Below are 21,458 nucleotides of genomic sequence, written 5' to 3' on the forward strand. Positions count from 1 at the left end.
CAATGACACATGTTGGTTTGACTACAGATTTGTGGCATCTCTGTTTACATTAAAGTCTTTCATTTGGCATAATTCAAGCCTACCCTTCTTAAAAGGGGTTCATTTTATGGTTTAACCACTTCATGAAATTGAATTAATCATGCCAGTCTGCTCTCAGTGCTGCCATGTAGCTCTACTGTGCTGAGACGTGTAGTGCTGCCTTGACAAAGGTCATGAAACAAAAGGTCACAGGTTTTCACCAACGGCAGAGTTTATGTGATATTGTCTGTGCTGAATCCATACTTGCTCCCTCATTGTGTGGCTGTGTTACAGTGTCCGCTTAAATATCTAACAGTCTGTTATAGTACATATAGTATACCAGTTTCCTCTTGGCCCATACTCGAGTCATGTAAACCCATGTTATTGGGGAAGTTGGGCTGTTGTGAATCTTGTAAATGTCTGATTTTGCACTAATTAGGTTTTTTTGTGTGCATGTAAATGCACTGTGCTGACAGAGGCCGTGACTGTTTGGGAGTACTTGTGTGTGGCCATGGACAGCAAGGGGAAAAGGGAGAAAAAAATGGAGCTTAGCTGCAATCAGCATCCAATTAAATTACTGTCGGCTGGGTCATTTGCTCTGTCCTGAAAATTACAAGACACTTGACTCTGCACGTGCAATATCAGTTCAATACAATATAAACCTTGTTGCTAATTTATTTTGAGAAGAGCTTGAATGGCGAGGCTTGGATTTGCCAGACCAGCAGGGGTGGACTGACCATCTGGAGTAGCAGGATTTTCCTGGAGGGCAGGTTTACCTGTAGTTTTACCGTCTAACAACACTGATCTAGGAAGATCTGAAAATATTTTGTGCTCCGGTTGTCGTGACTGGCTGGCCAGCTCCATCTTTCCTTCCCCAGTAGCTTCAGTTTAATGTTTGCTGAGCTGCTGATGACAGACTGATAGTAGAAGTAATACTGTAAGTGTTATGTATGTTTTGAATTTTGCATGTTCTCACTTTATACACCCTTAAATATGCACATGCACATCATAGGCCAGGGTGTCTTTTGCCTCTTTGAGCTGTGATATTCACAGCGGTGAGCTTTGTGACTTTGTCAGTAATAAAACCAAATTCTCAGAATGTAGAAATGAGCATTAAATAGAAGTTACGTAAATGATAGCAAAGGGCATTGAAAACTTTATATGATTAACATAAACATTTGTGTGTTTAATAGACTCATCTATTTTTGTTCAGGTTCTCCTGGGCAGGTTGCCAGTCTTATCATATTACTAACACACATTCAGACCCGGCTGTGCTCCAGTGTTAAATACTATCCTACAGGTTAATACATGTTATACATTAAATGGAAAAAGTTCATTTTAGGGGCGGGCGATGGGGTGTGGATACCCTGTTGACTTTCTGAATTTGTGATTCTTCAGTGTGGCAGCGCTTACAATCTGCCTGCCTCTGGCCTGGAGTCTTTCAAAGTGCTTTCTCTCCTGTGATCATCCAAACAGTGAAAACCACCTGCTGTGTTCCCCTTCAAAACTGTCTCCTGCAAGAAAAGTCAGAAAACAAAACAAAAAAAGCTGATATGGAGTTTCACTTTCATGGATCCCATTCATTTCGGATTCATTTCCAACTAGTTTTGTGCTGCGTTGTCCTGACAGATAATACATTTTAGTCACTGGCCAGCTTGAACTCAGTGACCTTGAAGCCATAAATCTGTACGTTCTCAAGTGATTTTAAGGCCCAGCCAGCCAACCGGGCTAATTTACCTTCCATTGTCCTTAAATGTAAAGTTTTTGAATGTTATCACTCTAGCATGGCCTGACATGTTTTTAGAAATCTGGCAGTTGATCTGAGTCAGCCTTCCTTTGTAGACAGCTTCCTGTGGAGCTAAATTGATGTTTTGGAACGTGCTATGTTTTTTTTTTTTTTCTCGGTCAGGCAGCTTACAGTGTCAGGTAATTTTACAGCTTGTAGTCTCTTAAAATGGTTTGTTAATGTTCTTGGCGTTCCTCTTATTAGCCGCGGGGTATGAGGGGCATGGCTACCTGCACGTTAAGTTAAGAAAAATGACCCACTGCACATCAAAATGCCAAGGTATTTATTTAAATACTGTCATTAAAAAGAGTGTATCGATGTACCTCTAATTCTCCTACTGCTCCTTTAAGCCTTTTTACTTTCAAAGCATTTTCTCCTTTGATCCCACCAACAGTCAGTCCAAACCCTCTGTGTTCACTTTCCCACTCCCCATGTCCACCGGAGAGTGAACAGTCTGAAAACACAGCTTCCTTTTCAAGATGGATCTGACTGAGTTCAAAGAATAAAGTTCTTTGGAAAGGAAAAGAAAGAAAGAGTTTGCAAAAGAACTAATGTGGAAAAAAATAAAGGAGTCTTTTTTTATTTCTTTATGGGGAAATGAAAGGAAATAAAGAATCAAAGGAGGAGAGATAGAAAAGATTTGATAAAATGAAAGCTATTTTAAGAAAGGTGAGGTTTTCTTAGCTCAGCTGGAGGTGAGAGATGCTGTTTCACACCCCTCCATAGTTGGACATGCTTTGCCTTTCTTAAAGCACTCCAACAACTGAAGAGGTGTGAGTGATGTTATGATATTTACACTTTAAACTGATTCTTTCATCCAGAGTGATTTGCAATGAGTGCAACATTAGAGTGCACTCCAGTTCCTTGATCTATAGCATTCCCTCAACACTCTCATGGTTCTGTCAGATGGAGAAGTGCTGGAAAAGGAAATAAAGTCCAAAAGCAACTGAGGATTTTAGGACATTCAAGAGCGTAGTATATCGATGTTAGTAGAGCAGAACATGGGGCAGGGATGAGTTTGGGGGAAGAAACATAATTTTTATCCTAATGAGGTGTACCTATAAGGTTCTGATCGAAGCTGTGGAGTGGCTGGTGCAGTCTTAAAGGGAATTGGAAGGTAATTACAGTGCTGAGGAAACATAAGAGATATGAGCAGAGAGAGGTGAATTTGTTGTAGCGAGACATTTTTTAGAAGGAAGACCAACAAGATAAAGGAGAAGTTAAGTGTGACAGCCAAGGTGAAGCACTTGGCAAGAGTTCAGTCAAGGTGTTGGAGGAAAAAAAATCCAAGTGAATGGAGTGTAGTATGTGTGTGTTTGTGTGTTTGCGAGCGAGTAAATCCGGGTGCCGATGCAGATGTGTTTTTACCACCAAGACCTGAAAAACTTCCTCCTACCATCCACAGAGCACTCCAACAAGGACAAGGCAAAGGAGAGAGACAGAGAGGAGAGGGAGAAGAAGGTCAAAGACCGAGAGAGAGAAAAGGAGAGGAAGAAGCACAAAGTGGTGAACGAGATCAAGAGGGAGAACGGAGAAGTCAAGCAGCCCATCAAAGGTGGGTGGGAACACAGATATGTACATGTACGCCAAACATAAATACAGATGACGTATTCATTTGACAGCAGAAAGAAGCTGTCATAATTTTTCTTGTCAACATTGCTATTGTTTGGGCAGTCTGCTGGTGTGAGAGTGAGGACAAACTCAAATGTGTTCCTGTGTTCTGGTGTCTCAGTTGGCTAAGTGACACACACCACAGGCTGCTTGTTGTTTCTCTCTTTTATGGCACCTTTCAGGGTTTGCAATAAAAGAAGAAGAAAGAAATGCCATGATGATGATGATGCTAAAAATGAAGCTGTGTTGAGCAGAATGAAACTGAGTCATATCTCTCAGAAACCAGGTATCAGCACACAGCAAACACTGGAAGTTTCCCAGCATTTGGCACTGGATCACTTTCACTGGGCACTGTAACGGTATATCATCATTCTGGTTGTAACATACAAGCAGCTCCAGTAGGTGTTGAAAAAGGGCTAATACTGTGGGGTCATCACAAAAAGCCCAAAATAGCACAGCGTGACAGTGGCTGTAACGGTTTCATTTTGTCTTAGAGAATGTGATCCCTGGCATTAGGCTGACCTTTGCTCTGTGCAGCTCCTCACACGGAGAATTTGTGCTCAGGGTTTATTTAGTCTGACCTATTAGCTAGGATTGTAACAGGAGAAGCTGAGAGATGAGCCAGGCCAGAGGAGCTTTCCCATGTGTCTAGAGCCAGTGTCTCTGCAGGTCAGTGTCTGCCCCGCTCTGTCTGTGCCTCATTTGGCCGCTCTGTTTTGCTGTTTGGAGGAACAATGTGCCTCAGTTAGTGTTGAAATGACAAGTGGGTTATTGATTAGTCAATAGACAGACCATCATATTTAAGTTACTTATCAAAAAAAGAGGTCCCAGCTTTGTAAACAGCTTGAAGATGTCACATTTAGCTCTGGGATGTTATGATCAACTTTTCTCAGGTTTTTATACCAAATGAAAAATGAATAATAGTGACTGAGATAATAAACAACATGGTATGACGAACATAACATACCAAATACTTTCATTTTAATGAAAGAATTGTGACAAACCTGCAGTGTGTACTGAGGCAGGATATGTTTACAACTGAACTAAACAGTGTTGTCATTAAGATAATGGTGCATTTTGAACGGTAAACTCATCAAAACGTGATAGAGATTTTTGAACATTGACTTTAGAAAACACACATGCTATAATTTCCATGTGCAGAACTGTCAGCTCGTACGCTGATAAAAATAGAAATGTGAAAAGCTGTTGTCTGCCTACAGGTGAATCAGCCGGGCTCTGTTTTGTGTACACGTCTGTGCACACTTTATGAATGCGGTGGCGAGTCTCATTGTTAACCTTTTGTGCAGAGCACAGTGACGTAATGTCCGCCTCTCCATCTCTCAATGTACTTGACTCGACCTTTTTTTAGACAGACTTTTATTCTGATTGATTTGATTTGTCCTAAAGCTCTGGTCAGACTCTCAGTGTCTCCGTGCTGGTATGCTGCGACCACACTGTGACATTTGAAGGACTCGGTGGCTTTGGCCACATACCACAGCCAGCGGCTGCAGATGAAAATCACAGATGGATAATTTAGCTCACGCTTTCAATCTTCATACTGTCTGTGGAATGGTATGAGTGTCGTGTTAGCAAGAATTGTAAAGGTGAATTGAGAGAGAGGGAGAGGCTGATGAACAGTCAGGAAGTCTGCAGTCATCCTGCCAGAGAGCCCAGTATTTAATCATGTGTGTTTGCAATAATAGAGACACGCTGGGATACAGGGTGGGATATTGAATCAGAGTCAAGAGAGGAATGAAGAGGAGGCTCTCCTCACCAGACAGTAGGTTTTCAGTAATAGTATTTAATCAGAGAGTGTTAAGTTTGCAAAAGTTGGGAGTGACAGAGTCAAGGAGGGGAAGGTAGAAATTTAATCAGTGAGAAAGTGTTAAGTTTACAATTGAAAAGGGCGACGGAGAGAGAGGCAGCCAGAGGAAGCATTTATAGGAAATCAATAAGCTGCAAACAGCTATTCTGACAGTAAAGCTGCTTTACTACCACTGAGGCCATTTGTTTGTGTGTCCCACTGTGTGTGTGTCTGCGTGCGTGTGTGATTGTTTGACTGGGAACTTATCCGACCTTAAACTGATCATGACCGTCTAACCAAGCGGCCCCTCTTGTACGAATGTGTTTGTGTGATGGAGATCCCGGCTTGTGCACGCGTGGGTGTTGTTTTTTTAAATGTGAGAGGATAGTCATCCGTAATTGTGGACATTTTTTCAATATGTGGAACCCTAATTGAGGAAATTTTATTAATGTCAAGTCTTAGGTCATAAATTGACATGTTTTTAGAGCAGTTAACAGCCAGTGAACAGGTAGGGATTCACAGTCAGAGGCACCACACAGGCTCATCAGGCCTTTGATCAGAGCAGAAATGATTAATCAGTCATTTTAGTCGACTGACAAAACAATAAAAAATGGATTAATCACTTCAACCATTTTTAAAGCAGTAATGGCAAAGTGTTTGCTGCTTCTAGTTTTTCAAATATGAGGATTTGTTGCTTTCCCCTGTTTTGTGTCATTATGAATTAAACATTGTTGGCTGTAGGACAAACAAAACAAGACATTTGTCACCTTGCTCTTTTATAAATTATGCATTTTCCCTTTTTTCTGATATATTAAAGACCAAAGTATTAACAAGGAAAATAGTTAGCAGCTTAATCGAGTATGAAAATAACCATGAAGCCACTGTTGTTCCATAAGCTTTTATAGATATATTTGATTCAACGTTGGATTCAGTAATTCTATTCGAGTTGAGTCAAATCTGAATCATTATGGTGGCTCAGGCCTGGAAAACTATTGTGTTCTGATTATGATTGTAATTTGTCTGTCTGTCGATAAACCCATTGTCAGGGTTGCTGTATAAGGACAACAGAGATTGATAAACTCACTGTACCTTCTGAGAGCTGCAATGAAGTTTATTTCTTTTGTGCGCTGCTTCATTCAGCTTCTGACAAAAAAAAAAAAAAAATACAATTGCTGGTTTAGATCATCTTTTATTGAGGAGGGAGTAATCACTCTAACACTTGCAGGTGTTCCCCAAGTGGAAGTTTCAAGTGGAGCACAGACTTGAGTGTAAAGCATAATAGGATCCATAAAACATATCAAAGAATAAAAAATATGCTAAAGATCACAGTTAAAGTCTTTCAGCTATGTGGAATCTGCCCACAGTAAACCATGAAAGAAGGAGCCATTGCTGGTCTGGCTTTTATTATACAGCAGCTGTGGGCACACAACACTCTCACAGATATTTGGCATAGCTGTCTGAATGTGTATTTGTACATTGATATTGCTTTTTGGTGATTGGATCACAGCAGACTATTAGATAAGTAGAATGTTGTTATTATCGCAGTCAGAAAATTATTTTGAAATGATATTTTAGTACTAAAAAGAACAGATTTACAGTTAAGTATCTGTATTTGAAGTGTGCACAAGCATGACAGAGTTCATTACATTTCCCATCAGCATTGCGACGCATGTACACACCTCACATATTTCCTCCACGTCGCTGCTCTTCTGTCGATTGATGGAGGTTAAGGTCTGTGAGTAAACACGTGTGTGTGTGTGTGTGTGTGTGTGTGTGTGTGTGTGTGTGTGTGTGTACATGTAGACAGAATTGGGGGAGGGGTGACTTGTGGGTTAAAGAGCTTTTGGATTAGTAGATTGGGCATTGTACTGCCAATACGTTCTTGCTGTTGCTCTCTTTATTGCTCTCACACACACATTATGTTTCTCTCTCTCTCTCTCTCTCTCTCTGCTGTTTTTTATTCTGTCTCATTCCTGCCTTATCTGGTGTTGAACGTGTGCAGGGTACGAACTAGATTGTGTGTGTGTGTGTGTGTGTGCGTGTGTGAATGAGATGATAGCTGATATTTGAATTGTGCTGAGGCAGCAGCACCTCTATCAAAGTAGCACATGTGCACACACACATGAACAGTAAATGTATACATGTCGACACCCGCTCGCAGCCAGCAGCGCGGTTTCAAATAAATGTGAGCAGCTCTGATACACACACACACACCCACAAATACATACAGTAGCGCTGTGCATAAATTTGCATGTTCCACTTTGTCTCGCCCCAGGCATTCAAGACACAGTCTACCATGTACAGTATTATCTCTGTTCAGATATGCTACTCGAAAGCTTGTTCTCTGGCTTAGTCATATCTGCTTTTCTCAAGGGATTCCAATGCAGGGCTCTTCAATTTATTTTATGCATGCACCCCGGGAGATGCACGCCATCTGGGAAAAGCTATGAATCATCTGTCTACACTTACTTAAAATAGTTAGGACTCATTAATTTCAGTTTTATTGTTTTTTAAAGAGGGAATCTGTCAGGTATCTGTTTGTTTTGATTCTTAAAAAAAAAAACGTTAAACAAACATTACATTGGTATGGCCGAGAGCGTAATCAACGTCAATCAACACCTCATTTGCAGGTTTCCCTCTTCTTGTTTTTCCTTTCATTGGACATTTCTGAGCTTTCGTCATTGCAAGAGGAGTCGATTCACTAAAGTACAGTGAGAAGTGTCGTCTTACAGCAGGGAATAAAAAGGGCTGAGGATCGGTTTGTTGATCCATCACACATCAGACAGCAGACTTGAATAGATTTTCTTTCTTTCTTTCTTTTTAACAAAGCGTGCATGAATGATGTGTCTCCCAACTCCCTGCAAGCCTCAAAATTAGATTTTTTTTCATATTTTTGTGTTTATCTTTTGAGCGTGTCCTCTCCTATGAAGTCTGTTCCCTCTAAGTAATAAGTTGCTTCCATCTCTCTCTCTCTCTCTCTCTCTCTCTCTCTCTCTCTCTCTCTCTCTCTCTCTCTCTCTCTCTCTCTCCCTCCAGATGAAAAAGAGAAAGCCAAGATCAACTCAGAGGAGCTGCAAATCAAAAAAGTGAAGAAGAAAAAGAAGAAGAAACACAAAGAGGGGGAGAAGCATAAACGAGTGAAGATGTACCACCGCTCCTGCCAAACCGTGTGCGCTGGTCTCCTTCTCCTCCCACCTCCCACCTCTTCACCTCCATCCTCCAATTCGGCCCACAATTCCTCCCTGTCTCCATTTAAGTCCCCTCTACCGGTTTACCCCTCACCTAACAACAAAACTGCACACCTCCTGCCTTCTTCCCTTCCTCTTGCCTCCAAATCTCTCTTCAACTCCTCTCTCCACAACACTCCGTCGTCCTCCGTCAAGACGCCACAACCTTCACTGATAAAACACCAGCCGCAGTGCACCTATCCTGGCATAGAGGGCCTGGAGTTTGCCCCATACATCCACATAGAGAACCAGCCTAACGGAGGGGCCCTGGTGGCCCATGCATACACCTCCCAGCTCTCCTCTCTCTCTACAAGCCAGAGGCAGAGATTCGCCCAGGAGTTTGTCACCTTGGCTTTCAGTGAAGACTCATCCCAGGTACAGCTTAGATATTGATCAGATTGATCCATAGATGTTGCCAGTTCCAATATTTAAATTAGTTCAATTGCTCTTCTCATCATGTTTTCCAGGCAGCTCATTATGTCATGGGAATTGTCCATGGAGAAGCCACCTACCTGCCAGACTTCTTGGACTACTTCTCAAATAAATTCCCCTCAGTTCCAGTCAAAATGGAAATACTGGGAAAGAAGGACATAGAAACTACCACTATGGCTAATTTCTACTCTCAGGTCAGTCAGACACAATCACACACATGTAAACATCAGTTATCTGAAAAATGGATTTGCAGATTGCATTTCCAATCCTCTAATTTTCTTTCCTCTGTGTATCGTCTCTTTGGCTGAGTCTCAGGCTGAGTATCACAGCCGTCAGAGAGCACAGGACCTTTTGACCTGTTAAATGATTCATGCAGTAGGAGGTTGTCTGATGAGAAAGTCCCAAAAGTTTATCTTGTTGTGATGAAGCTGCGTGATGCAGGAAGTGTAATTTGAAGTCATGTGATGGAGGGCACCCACTGTGGAGGTGGAGTGGAACAGGAAAAGATGACGGCAACTGTCTACACAGCATTTTTTTTTTTTTTTTTTTTCGTAGGCACACACATGGGAAGAGATGGAGACCGAGCAAAGAGCTATTAAATCTTTTTGTGTTGCACACACACAGACAGTAGTTTCTGTTTAAAATGTGTCATGTTGCTGGCTCCAGTGTGGTTCAGGGAGAAAGTCTGGCTCGAGACTCTGTGGCTCTGTGTCCGTTGTGTGCTTTGGTGGTTTTTATGAATTCAGCTTGGTAATGTTGCACATGCATGTGAGACGTCAGTTATTTGTTGTTATTTGCTCCCAGAAACTTCTAACTGTCAGAAGTTGATTCCAACTCCCACCTGATATGTAAAAATGTCCCAGTTTGGTTCAGGTCACATAAGGGTGCAGTTTGGTGAAGTAGTTCTATTCATCATAAAATGCTGCTTTGTTCTCAAATATATGAAGTGCAGCTTTGTTGGCTTATTATTTGGATTTGGAGAAGAGCAAGAGACATTCCTCCAACTCTGGCCCAGTCTATAGATGAATTAGAGAAGTCTTTTTCTTTATTCTTGTTATCTCTCACAGAGTTTGTGTGTGTTTTAAAAGAGTGTTATAGTTTAAAGAGTCATTTAGGTAATCCTGATATCGCACGAGCAATAGGTTACCTTTTGTCGTCCAGTTTTATCTTTTTATGGCATGCATACACAGCATTTAAGAGGTTTTGTGTGTAATGCCATTGCATATACTGTATACATAGCAGAGAGTAAGAATGGAGAAAGGAAAGGAAAAAAGAGGAGAAAGAAGGGAAAAGAGTAACTCAGGAGATGGGTGGAGAGATGGATGGAAGATTTAGATGCAGTACATATTGAGGAAGAGGATGAAGGGATGCTGGGGGAAGCGAGAGAGATCGATTGGAGGCAAAGACTGGATGACTGCTGTGTGCGGATGAAGAAGTTGTATTGTCAGTGTTTTAACCATCTGCTTGAAGCATCTGCCTCCATCTGTCCAGTGTAAAACAGCTTTTGGCATTTATACCGATGTCTGATTTCTCGGATTAAACAACAATGTTAACAACTACGGCAGAGATGTATGGAGTGCTCGGGTCGGGACTGCTCTCAAGAGAGGAAATGGAAAGAAAGAAAACAATATATTTAGAGAGTGAAAAGAAGAGGAAAGTCATGAGAGATACAAGGGGTGACAGCAAAAGCAAAGAAGCTGAATAAGAAAAAAGATGAGAAGAAGAGGTTGATATAAGAATAGGAGAGTGACAGAAAAGGAAGCGAGAAGTAAAATTATAGCCTGTGAGAGATGACTGCTGTCAGGAAGGCTAGAGAAGGTGTTCTTTTCAAAAAAGCACAAGCATGGATGCTTCTGTAGTTGGACACAACCTTTTGAGGACAACTGGAAAAACAAGAAGTGTGTGTCGCTGTTGGTGTCTGTCTGGATTGTCTCCTCTGAGCACAGCGACACAGCGAGACCTCTTCATTTACAGTTGTCCCATGTCTATAGTTCACTAATGAAAAGCCTTTTGTTGCCTCAAACCTCCTGAGTGCCTTTGTGTAGAGATACCGCCTGCTCTTTTTCAATGAGAGTGCAGGCAGCACCAGCCAGCACGCTGTGTGAACGCCTGTGTGTGTGGTACTACAGGTAGAGGGTAGAGCAGTCTATGCTCTCTATCGCTCTCCTTCTGGCTATTTTTTCTCCCTATGAAATATTCATAACGTTATTCCGCGTGTTTGTTTCAGTTTTGGCCAGTTCCGCTTCAACAAACACACCCTTGAACCCTGTGTGCGTCTGAATAAACTCAATCCAGATAATGAACGAGTTAAACGTCGAAACGGCCTGTTGTTGAAATTGAGTTTCCCCTGCAGAAACCTGTGTCCCGAACTGTCCCTTTAAGAGTAGTGTTCCTCGCAGGGCTAACGTCATTGTCCGCTGGTCTTGTTAATTTTTTTTCCTCCCTCCTACCTCTCAGCAGTGACCTTGGGAGGTAGACATACAGTCCACACACACACACACAGATGTGAGCATGCACAGCACAGGTGTACACACACACACACACACACACACACACACACACACAGATTAATGATTTGTCTTTCCACAGTTCTTCTCTGCCTTTCTTTCTCTTCAGCTCTCCTCTCCCTTTTTTGTGTCTCTCCCCCTCTGTGTTAGCCTGTCTCTCACTCTTTCATCCCTCCACTCTTTATGTTGCTGCTCTGTTGTTTGCTTCCAGTTGCAAATTACTGGACGGCTTGTTTTTGTAGCGTGTTTGTGTGTGCGTGCTGTGTGACAGAAAAATAAGACCAGACTGTGGACATTTGCATTTACATGTTTTTTTTTGTTCGCGTTTGACGTGCGTGTAGATTTGATTCTCAGTGTTACACATTTCATGTGGGCTGCTGGAATATGAAACAGTCACCCACACACCTCTCTGTGTTTAACTTACATATATTATAGTTGATAATCAGCTGTCTGTGCGAGACATGCGGTGTAGAATTTGACTGCGGGTATCAAAGTTGCTTTGCTGCTGCTCGGGCTGCGTGAGAGTATTTTGTATTCAGTACCTGACTGAAGGCATTTTCAGTGGCGCGAAGGATTATAGAAGATTACAGCACTCCATTTTCTCAGGGCAAGTATAGCCCGACAGTCAATACACGAGGTGCTTCAACAGTGAGGTAATTTGCTCTTTCTTGTTGAGTCACTGAGTGTAATAATATCTGAAGATTAATACAAAGCAATGAGCAGACTGCTGCTTTTTAATGTTATATTAATCTGAGCTCATGTGCCCATGTGCTCATAGCTGTGTAAGAGCATTCACGACAAAGCCCCACGCACAAGCCAGCTAGCATGTTTAGGAGCATGACTGGACAAAGGAATCTCATTTGATGGAGAAAACGTATTATGATACAGAGAATTCTGTGGCACATTTAATCGTAGCTGTTCTGTTAAATGATATAATGAAGTTGTAATGGAGATATTATCCAGTGCACCAAACAGATAGATTTATTAGACATGTTTTATCAACAGAATATTATGTTGATAATATAAGACAACAATATTTGTCTTATCCAATTTCACCGACAGCCAGAGAGATAAAGTTTAAACTCTTGCTAAACATTTTTCCACTCAATGAATTCTTGCATAAGAACACCTGTTGTTTCTGAGAGAAAGGTGATGAGACTATAGAGCATATTTTCTGTCGGCGTAAATTAGTGCCTGTTAAAGCTGGAGTATTCATTCATTTTGTTGGGTAAAAATCTTTTTCATAGTAGTAGGTCAGGTCCAATGAACAAATGGAAGAATGAGCTCAATCTACTTGCAAACTACCAGCTAGCATGCTGATTTTATTAAGCATGGCCATGTTAGGCTGTCACAAGGACGAAGCATGACTGAAACGAGTACCATGACTGGCTCCTTGTCTGCGGGGAAATCCCTTTTAGTGCTCTCCATTTGAAAACACACGTTTCATTGTACATCGGATGACAGTTCACGGTTTCAGGGTCATCACAGCCACCTTCAGCTTATTTGACTGTAGCACCAGTCTGCACCACTGTAGACATCCTGCTCCTACACTTCTCATACACTGTAAACTGGAGGCAGAGCCGTCGCACTCGGCCTCCAAGCCGTCTCCAGCACGGTGTTTACAAAACAAGTCTGGACTTTGTGTCTCACACTGCAGCGTTTAAAACAGCGCTTAGGGTTTGACACAATCCCGGTGTCCATTTAAATGAAAGCAACCATTACATTATGTTAATTCAAAGCGTGTCTGTGCAGTCACATGCCTGCGTTGTGTGGGTAAGCCGAGGGAGAGATTACGTAAGAAAAGTTTTGAAAAGCAATTGTGTATGAGGCACCAGTCAGCAGCCAGAAGCTCTGTTGTGACGCAGGCACAGTAATAGACTAAGAGACTTAGCACTCTAGAGACTGACTGGACATAATGACTCAGAAAGAGTGACACAGACAGCTGGGGAGGGAGAGAAAGACAGGCTTACAGAGGTCAGGGAGAGGTCAGATAGAGCAGCGAGATGATGCCCTGACATGAACTCAGCCAGAGAGAGCAAAGGATGTGTTGAGGAGAGGATGGAAAGTTGTGATAGAATTAACAAGTGGTTACAGCTGCTGAACCAGAGACGGAAAGGAGACCAGGAAAGAGAGAGAGGCCTGATCTAATAGACTTCCCACCGGGGACGCGGTATTATGAGGGGAAGAGGAGGAGATGGAGAGGCTGACAGAGACCAGGGGAAAAATAGATCATCTGAGTAAAACAGTGAGAGGAGAATAGAGAGGGAGCAAGTTAGACTTTAAGATAAGTGACGGCAGTGGAGAAATGACAGTGATGATAATTACATATAATAATGCCAGCTTTTTAATCCTGACAATCTGCAGACCTGGAATACCAAATGAGATGCAGTGAATTTAGATAATGGTCCAGAGGGAGGAGAAAAATGATTTGTCTCTTCTCCTCTTTTGCGAACAGAATTTTTATTGTTCAGCTTGTTGTATTTATTCATGGTCTTGGTTTTTTGTACAGATGGCTCTGCCTTTTTAAAACGAACCTTATGATCAGGTTTAACAGTAAAAGAAACGTGTGCGTTAACACGAATGCAGAAGCGAGGAAGGACCGAAGCATCTTGAACAGCCCCACTCAGGGGAAGTCTGTCACATTTCCTGCTTCCTTCTGCGTGCCTTCACTTATTATAGACAAGCTGTGTGTGTTTGAGTGTGTGAGTGAATCACAGACTGTTAAATTTATCCGTTCAATCGAGGCAGAGGAAGCGTTTCTTAATGCTCCTCCTGTGATAGTGAGAGACTGTTCTCTTTGTTGACAGCACGGGGGTTATTCTGCTGTTAAATTATGCGTTGGGTAAACACACAAACTCATTGACACACACACACACACACACACACACACACACACACACACACACACAGAAAATAGACGCTCATAAGTACACACAGTTATAAGTATGCAGGCAGATGAATGGGTGCACGCATGCTGGCAGAGACACATTGTGTGCACACATGGATTCAAATGCCTTCATGCTTATAAGCGTTTGTGTGCCTCCACAAACACACTTTCCTCTCAGTATCTAGGTCATTGACTCAGTGAGACTATTTAAAGTTGTGATGTGTTTACGTGTGCGCGAGTGAGTGTTTCAAGCTTTTCGTCGTCATCATCTTGTGAGGATGTCACGCAGTGTCGGGGCGCAGATGCAGTGAAATGAAGTGAAGGGATCAAGTCAACTCCAATAGGCAGTTATTTGATGCATGTAATTAGACCAATTTGCAAGTGAACAAACAAAACACATTACCGCTGATGAGACAGCTGACAGGAAATTAATCGACGACAATTTTGATAATCTGTCAATCTTTTAAGTCATGTATCAAACAAAAATACCAGGCGTTTGCTGGTTCCAGCTGGTGGATTTGCTGCGTTTTATATCACTTTAAATTCAATATTTTGTGAAATTTTCTATACTAAACTGTCCATTAATTAATCAATCAGAAAAAATATCAAAATATTAATTGGTAATGAAAACAATTCTTACTAAATACTACCAAACATCACTTTCCATATCCAGGATCTGTCGCATATAGTCTCAACAAATGTTGAAATATTTTAATGTTAGCTCAACATTACAGATGATTAAAGCTGATTGTGAAGAACTGCAATTAGCCGTGTCACTTAATCCTGTCTGTTGTGGTGAGTTGTTATTTTGATCTCAACTTGCCACCATCATTGACCCCATAATCCAGGTTTTATGGCCAGCCTCCGCTAATTATCCAGCCTGCATAAATAGTCTGGACCAACAGCGTTTCCTTATTAAAAGCAACACCATGCAAGAAATGGCTGATGCGCACACACACAGACACAGACACACATGCGCCTGAGAGCTGCCATGATGTACAAATCTTGCACGATCAGCCTCTGAGCAGCAGTTTTGGGGATTTAGTGCCTTGCTCAAGGACACTCCTGAGAGCCGTGGAGCACCTTCCCCTTCAGTCTTTTTCCAATTCATTGTTTCCATCTTCATTACTTCACCTCCCTCATCTCTCCTCCTCGCTCCTTTTCACACTCCCTCTCTTTTGTCTCTTCAACAGCTTTGCCTTTTCTTTATCTTATCTCATATCTCCTCCTCTGTTGTCCCCTTTTCTCCTTCGCCCATTTTCTGGCCTTTCTCCTTTATACCCTCCAAAAAATCATGTTGTCGTCATTGTCTCCTACTGACCCTCTTCCCTCCTCACTCCCCTTTGAGGTTTTTCCATTCACCCCTCCACTTTTTATCTTTGTCTTCTTTGTCCCCCTGCATTTGTTTTTTCTCTTTCACAGCTTGTTTTCCTAAACTTTCTTTTCCTCCTCTTCCTCTCAACACTTCTCTCCATCTGTCTCTCTTTCCCTTATTCTTTCTCGCTCTCTCCTCCCTCTGGCCCATTGCTCTTCCCCCTCTCTCTCTCTTTATCTCTGCCTTGTTGTCAAGTGGTGACTCACTAGAGGCGAGCAGCCAAGGATCTGGCCAACACACACACATACACACACACATACACACACACACACACACACACACACACACACACACACACACACACACACACATACATCCTGATCAGCCAAGAGTACAGCATGCAGGCCACATGCTGCACGTATTGCACACACACATATGCACACACACACACACACACACACACACACACACACACAAAGAGACTGTTGAGGGCCAAGGGTATGAGAGACAGGTCAGATACACACACACACACACACACACACACACACACACACACACACACACACACACACACACACACACATACACTACGCTCTGTCACCCAAGTGAAGAGCAGCAAACAGTCTGTTGAGTCACACTGGTGGAGCAGAAACATCAAGTGAAACCACCAACACACACACACACACACACACACACACACACACACACAGAGGCACACATGCACGTACAGTGTCTGTATTGATTAGAAGCTTCCAGGTCAGTGTTCGGTTTAGTGTTCCCCTGTTGTCTTATCAAACCATATTAAATGCATATATGTGGTATAAACATTCACGCTGCAACCTGCTGGTCAAGCCTGTGAAGGTTACACATCTAACAAGCCAGATATATGGATTTTTGGTTTCAACCATATGCAGCACATGAAAAGTTGTTACGGGATCACAAACAAAACAGGATGAGAAGACCGCTGACAAAAATATTAAATGTCTTCGATTACGCTCAGGATGTCTCAGTTCAACTGGAACATGACAGTTCTCTCTTGTAGCTGCTGTTATCCTCTCACAATATCCGAGCTGTAGTGTGTGTAACTTAATTTTCTAGTTGTATAAAAATATACTGGTGATTGACAAAGATGGATTGGAAACCTGAATTGAAAATATTATAATGCCTCTGTGTGTGGGCTTTTCATTAAGGAACATTAAAATATGGGGGTCTGTGCGCTTTCAGTTAAACACTGAGGGAAAAGCTGAATAAAAACATATTTTTGATTAGAACTGAGCCGAGCCGAGTAATTGATGTCACCCACATGCTGCGGTGTGTTAAAACGATAATATCATTATGTAACGTTGTGTTTCCCCTGTGCTATCTACAGGTGAAGAAAACATACAGTAATGGTACGTATAGAGCGGGGGCCATGAGGCAGATCAGCCTGGTGGGAGCCGTGGACGAGGAGGTCGGAGATTATTTCCCAGAATTCCTCGGCATGCTGGAAGAGTCACCCTTCCTGAAGGTGAGTCAGGACAGGATGAGTATCAGTAATGCTAATCAGCTACAGAATGCGCGGATGCACAGTGAATGGGAAAGTGACGGAGGTGTTCAGATAGGCATTGCATTATACAGAAGAAGCAAAGAATGAAGGAAAGCTGATGCACTTGAACTTAAACTGTAATTTTTCCTCATTAGTGTCAGCAAATCCTGTGAAAAGATGGAAACTGACATTTTGACTTTCTGTCTGTGGCCCTCAGCTGCAATCCCATTTGTTTCTACTGAAGACATATTGGACACCAGTTTTTATTATTATCATCAACACACATACTAGGAGCTATTTTCAGCGTGGGAATCATACCCATTCTGTGGACTAATGAGTGTACATTACAGTAATCATGTTCACGGTAATGGAGGACAAGTCGGCCAGTTCAACACTGAGGCTCATTGTTGTGTTTTTAATCATTGTTCCAACAGAGCTCTATGCTGTATCAGTCTTTAGGATACACAGGCACAAATGTATATCCAAACTTAATAGAAAAATAACTAATGAGGCTATTATACAACAGAAGTGCACAATTCGGTCATCATCCTATTTTCTCTGCATCTACAAATCCTCAACTTTACCTTTTACTATATAAGTCAGCCAGTCTGATGCCACACTGCAAGACATCACTTCAATCCATTGTCTAGAATAAGGTAGCGGACTTAGTCGCATGTGTGTGATTGGATGTGGGATTATTCTTTGAGGAGAGGAAAAAATCCACACATCTACATACACATTTCACCATGTGCTAATATTTGATCCAAGGAATTGAAACAAGACTCCTCTGGGCCTCCTCTCTGATATCATAACATCACACTCTGTTGGGGGATTAGTTCAGAGGTTATGTGACAGTGTTAAGTTGGCTGACACTGTGTCATAAAACACCTTCTCACTGAAATATAAAGTAGGCTTTGCTTACTCCAGGCACAGTTTACTTGCTTGTAACGCATAAATAGTCTATTTATTGTAAATGTCTAGTAATACTACAAACTAGATATTCCCAAATATTTTGATGCATTTACACCACTTATTATTTGGAAATGCCATAAATTGAACAGATGGAGACATACTGCGAGACACAAACATCAACAACGCACCTAATATTCTCAGTGGTGGCTGGCAAAGAAAAGGCGTTAAGTGGCGTGTCAGAGTGATTAGTTGCAGCTTCCAGCTTCAGCTTCGTTCGTGCTGGTTCTCTTTTTAATGTGTCTGCACAGGAACAGACCACCAAAACACTGTCTGTACTCCTGTCCGTGTAATGCTGGAATGACAGGCTTTTCTTCTGTTTGCTATTCTGTGTTGACACTTCAAATCTCCTGCATGCCAGTGTGGAGGAGTGGCGCCGTATACTGAATATCAAAAGACGCGCATCCTCTGGCGCTCTCCTATCTGTCGAGGGCTTTGGCTCTGATTCTGCGCCCTCTGAAGCATCTCAGGCGCCAGTGACAAGTTTTCTCACGCATGAGATTTTGGGAATCTGTGGAATAAATAAAATACTTGATGAACAGCTGAGGAAGTCAGGGATGCGCTCACACACCGCTTTGATTCTTTTCCCTCATGTCGTCTCTTCTGTCTGTCTGGCTGCAGCGGACTCTTCCGTGGGGAACGTTCTCCAGTCTGAGGCTGATGAATCCCACAGAGAGCGACGACGGTCCAATAATGTGGGTCAGACCTGGAGAACAGATGATACCTGTAGCTGATATACCAAAGTCCCCTTTTAAAAGAAAGCGGTGAGTCCAGCAGCAAATAATACACAAAGACACACACACAAGTGATGACAGCCAACACTTTGGATCCTCCTTAAGCACCGCTATGAGACAGCGACAGAATTAACAGTGATTTTGGTCTCTGTGAATGTTGTTTGCACTGGCTGCAAGTCTCAGTGGTGTGTGTGTGTGTGTCCCTCATTGAGCCAGCTGTACAGCCCATGAGGAGCGATTATGGAAAAACAGCATCAAAACACACTCACACATTTGAAGCAGCAGCCGTGGTAGCAGCATGAAGCTTTGTTGTAGCTGAGCAGCGCCGGATGAGGCAATTACACCCTCTCTGTTTGTCTCTGTCACAGTGTCATTGTTGCTTACACATAAGCTGTGTCTCGCACATACGCGCACACACACACACACACACACACACACACACACACACACACACACACACACACACACACACACACACACACACACACTTTCTGTGAGGGAGACCACTGTGTGTTTGTGTGCGGTGTGTGTGGCTCTCCACTCAGATGAGATCATCATTATGTTAATAGAGTCTACATCAGATGCCACTTCTCGTGGCAGCCGACCAAGTATGAAACAACACACACCACACACGTTCCCTCCACGCAGCACTTATTTCTCTCTTGTCTCAGTAATAAAAAATGTAATTTCTGATTTTGGAGCTGAACCGATCAGTCGATCAACAGAAAAATGTTGTCATTCGAGTCATTTTTCATATTACCCACTCCCTGCTTCCAGCTTCTAATTTGTGAGGATTTGCTGCTTTTCTCTGATTTTATCAGTGTTAACCCATTTTCTCTGGGGTTTGAACTGTTTTGTATGTGTTACGAATCGGCTGGTGAAGGGTGTCTCAACGGTGTTTGTGTTTGTGTGCGGGTGTGTGTGTGCTGTCAGAGGGAAGCGTCCAACAGCTGGTGCTGAAAGAATTTGTTTTTATAGAGACACGGATGGGTGGATAGAAAGAGAGAGAGAGATGGTTAAACTACTCCCTTCTACTCTTTGTTCGTGTCCTATCTCTTCCCATCACTCCATCATAAAATACTGTGAGATATGAATCCAAAGTGACATCTGCAAACCAAGGTGTACTCTTCTCAGACGTTTCCCCTTTTTGCTCCCACATGTCTCCTCAATCTGTCTTTCCCCTCCTCATCCAAACTCTCTTCTCCTTTTCTTTCATCCACTCCTCCCACCTCCTCGTTTCTCTGTCCTTATCCTGTTGCTACCTCATAACATCTGCCCTGTCTCTCTTCCTCCATCTATCTTACAATCTGTCCTCCATTTCCTCCTCTTGACCTCTCTTTCCCGCTTTAAGTTGATTTATTGCAGAGTTACTGTGCTGGTATTTTCAGGAACTGTAAGAGTGTGTTTAAAGAAAACACATATATTAAATATACCATGGCAGTCCAAGGGTTTTTCTGCCTGTATGTAGAAAGAAAAAGACATAAAACCAGTGTGAGAGAGAGAAGGACAAGACCATGTCTGCGGTTTGACCGTATCTCTTTGCATCACTCAGCCTCTTTTTCTCGGTGGTTTCAGTGAAAAGGTCAAGCTGTTATGCATTTCTGACAGCAGTGAGACTCTCAGTCTGAGAATTCAGCTTGATTATAGTGGTCAGATGATGAAAATAAACCAAAATATTTCAGCTTTTAGTCAAAGAGCGCCATGCTGCCAGAGATTTACAATAATTGCATAGTAACTGCAGCAACGTCGGCCAGCAGGACAGAGGTCTGACACAGAACATGCCGTTCCTGTTTGGGTACAAATGGCATGACGGATGACAGCCGAGTCCATCAGGAGCCGCGTGGCTGTCGGCCTGCTCAGTCTCAAGTAGGGTTTAAATGATTAGTCAATTAATTAATTGACAGAAGATTGATAAGCAGCTATTTTGATAAGCAGTAATCATTTGAGTCGCCTTTAAAGCAAAAACTTGATTCCAGCCATTCCCATTTAATATGATTGCAAATTGAAACTGTGGACTGTGGGAAATGGTGATGGATTGTTTTTTTGACATGTCACACCCTAAACAAATAATCAGTTAACAGAGGTAACAGTTGGGAGATCAATCAGTAATAATCGCTAGTTACAGCCCTTGTGAAACATGACGTCCAGCCTTTTTTTAGGAGAGTGTGCTGCCGCTTTAAGATGTACATAACGGTGATTGTCGTCAGAGATCGTGGTTCCCTCTGTCTCCCTTTCTCCCTCTGCTTTACGCTCCTTTTTATTCCTGCCTTATCCCCCTGCTCCCCTCCTCTCGCCTCCTGCTTCCCTCCTTTATCTCCTCTCTCCCACTCGTCTCTTCCTCTCAGTCTCCTCGCTTATCCTGCCCCCCCTCCCACTTTATTTGCCCATAAATGCACAGGAATCTGTCCTGACGACTTGGTGCAGTCCACACACACGGACACACTGCGCACTGACATACATGGTGCCAGAACAACAGGACCTCACATATGGTTAAAGATAGTTGACTTGAAAGATCACTCTGGATGTGCACGTTCAGCACTCCTCCCTTTACACTCTCTTCTTTTCAGTGTTTCACTTACCAGATTCCTGGTTTTACATTCATTACTGTCAGCCTGCAGTCAGCTCAGACACACTGAGCTGTGT

At 42.5% G+C, this 21,458-nt stretch overlaps 1 protein-coding gene across 1 annotated transcript in view; it reads left to right on the plus strand.

The window, feature by feature from the left end:
* Nucleotides 1-21,458, plus strand: part of LOC143314924 (uncharacterized) — a 34,135-nt gene that overhangs the window by 5,368 nt on the left and 7,309 nt on the right. Inside the window, exons 2-6 of the mRNA XM_076722264.1 lie at nt 3,210-3,359; nt 8,256-8,821; nt 8,914-9,072; nt 16,957-17,094; nt 18,703-18,845. Of these exons, the coding sequence (XP_076578379.1) occupies nt 3,210-3,359; nt 8,256-8,821; nt 8,914-9,072; nt 16,957-17,094; nt 18,703-18,845 (1,156 nt within the window). The remainder of the gene's footprint in view (nt 1-3,209; nt 3,360-8,255; nt 8,822-8,913; nt 9,073-16,956; nt 17,095-18,702; nt 18,846-21,458) is intronic.

The sequence above is a fragment of the Chaetodon auriga genome, chromosome 22 (assembly GCF_051107435.1).
Source record: "Chaetodon auriga isolate fChaAug3 chromosome 22, fChaAug3.hap1, whole genome shotgun sequence".
Classification (NCBI taxonomy): Eukaryota; Metazoa; Chordata; class Actinopteri; order Chaetodontiformes; family Chaetodontidae; genus Chaetodon; species Chaetodon auriga.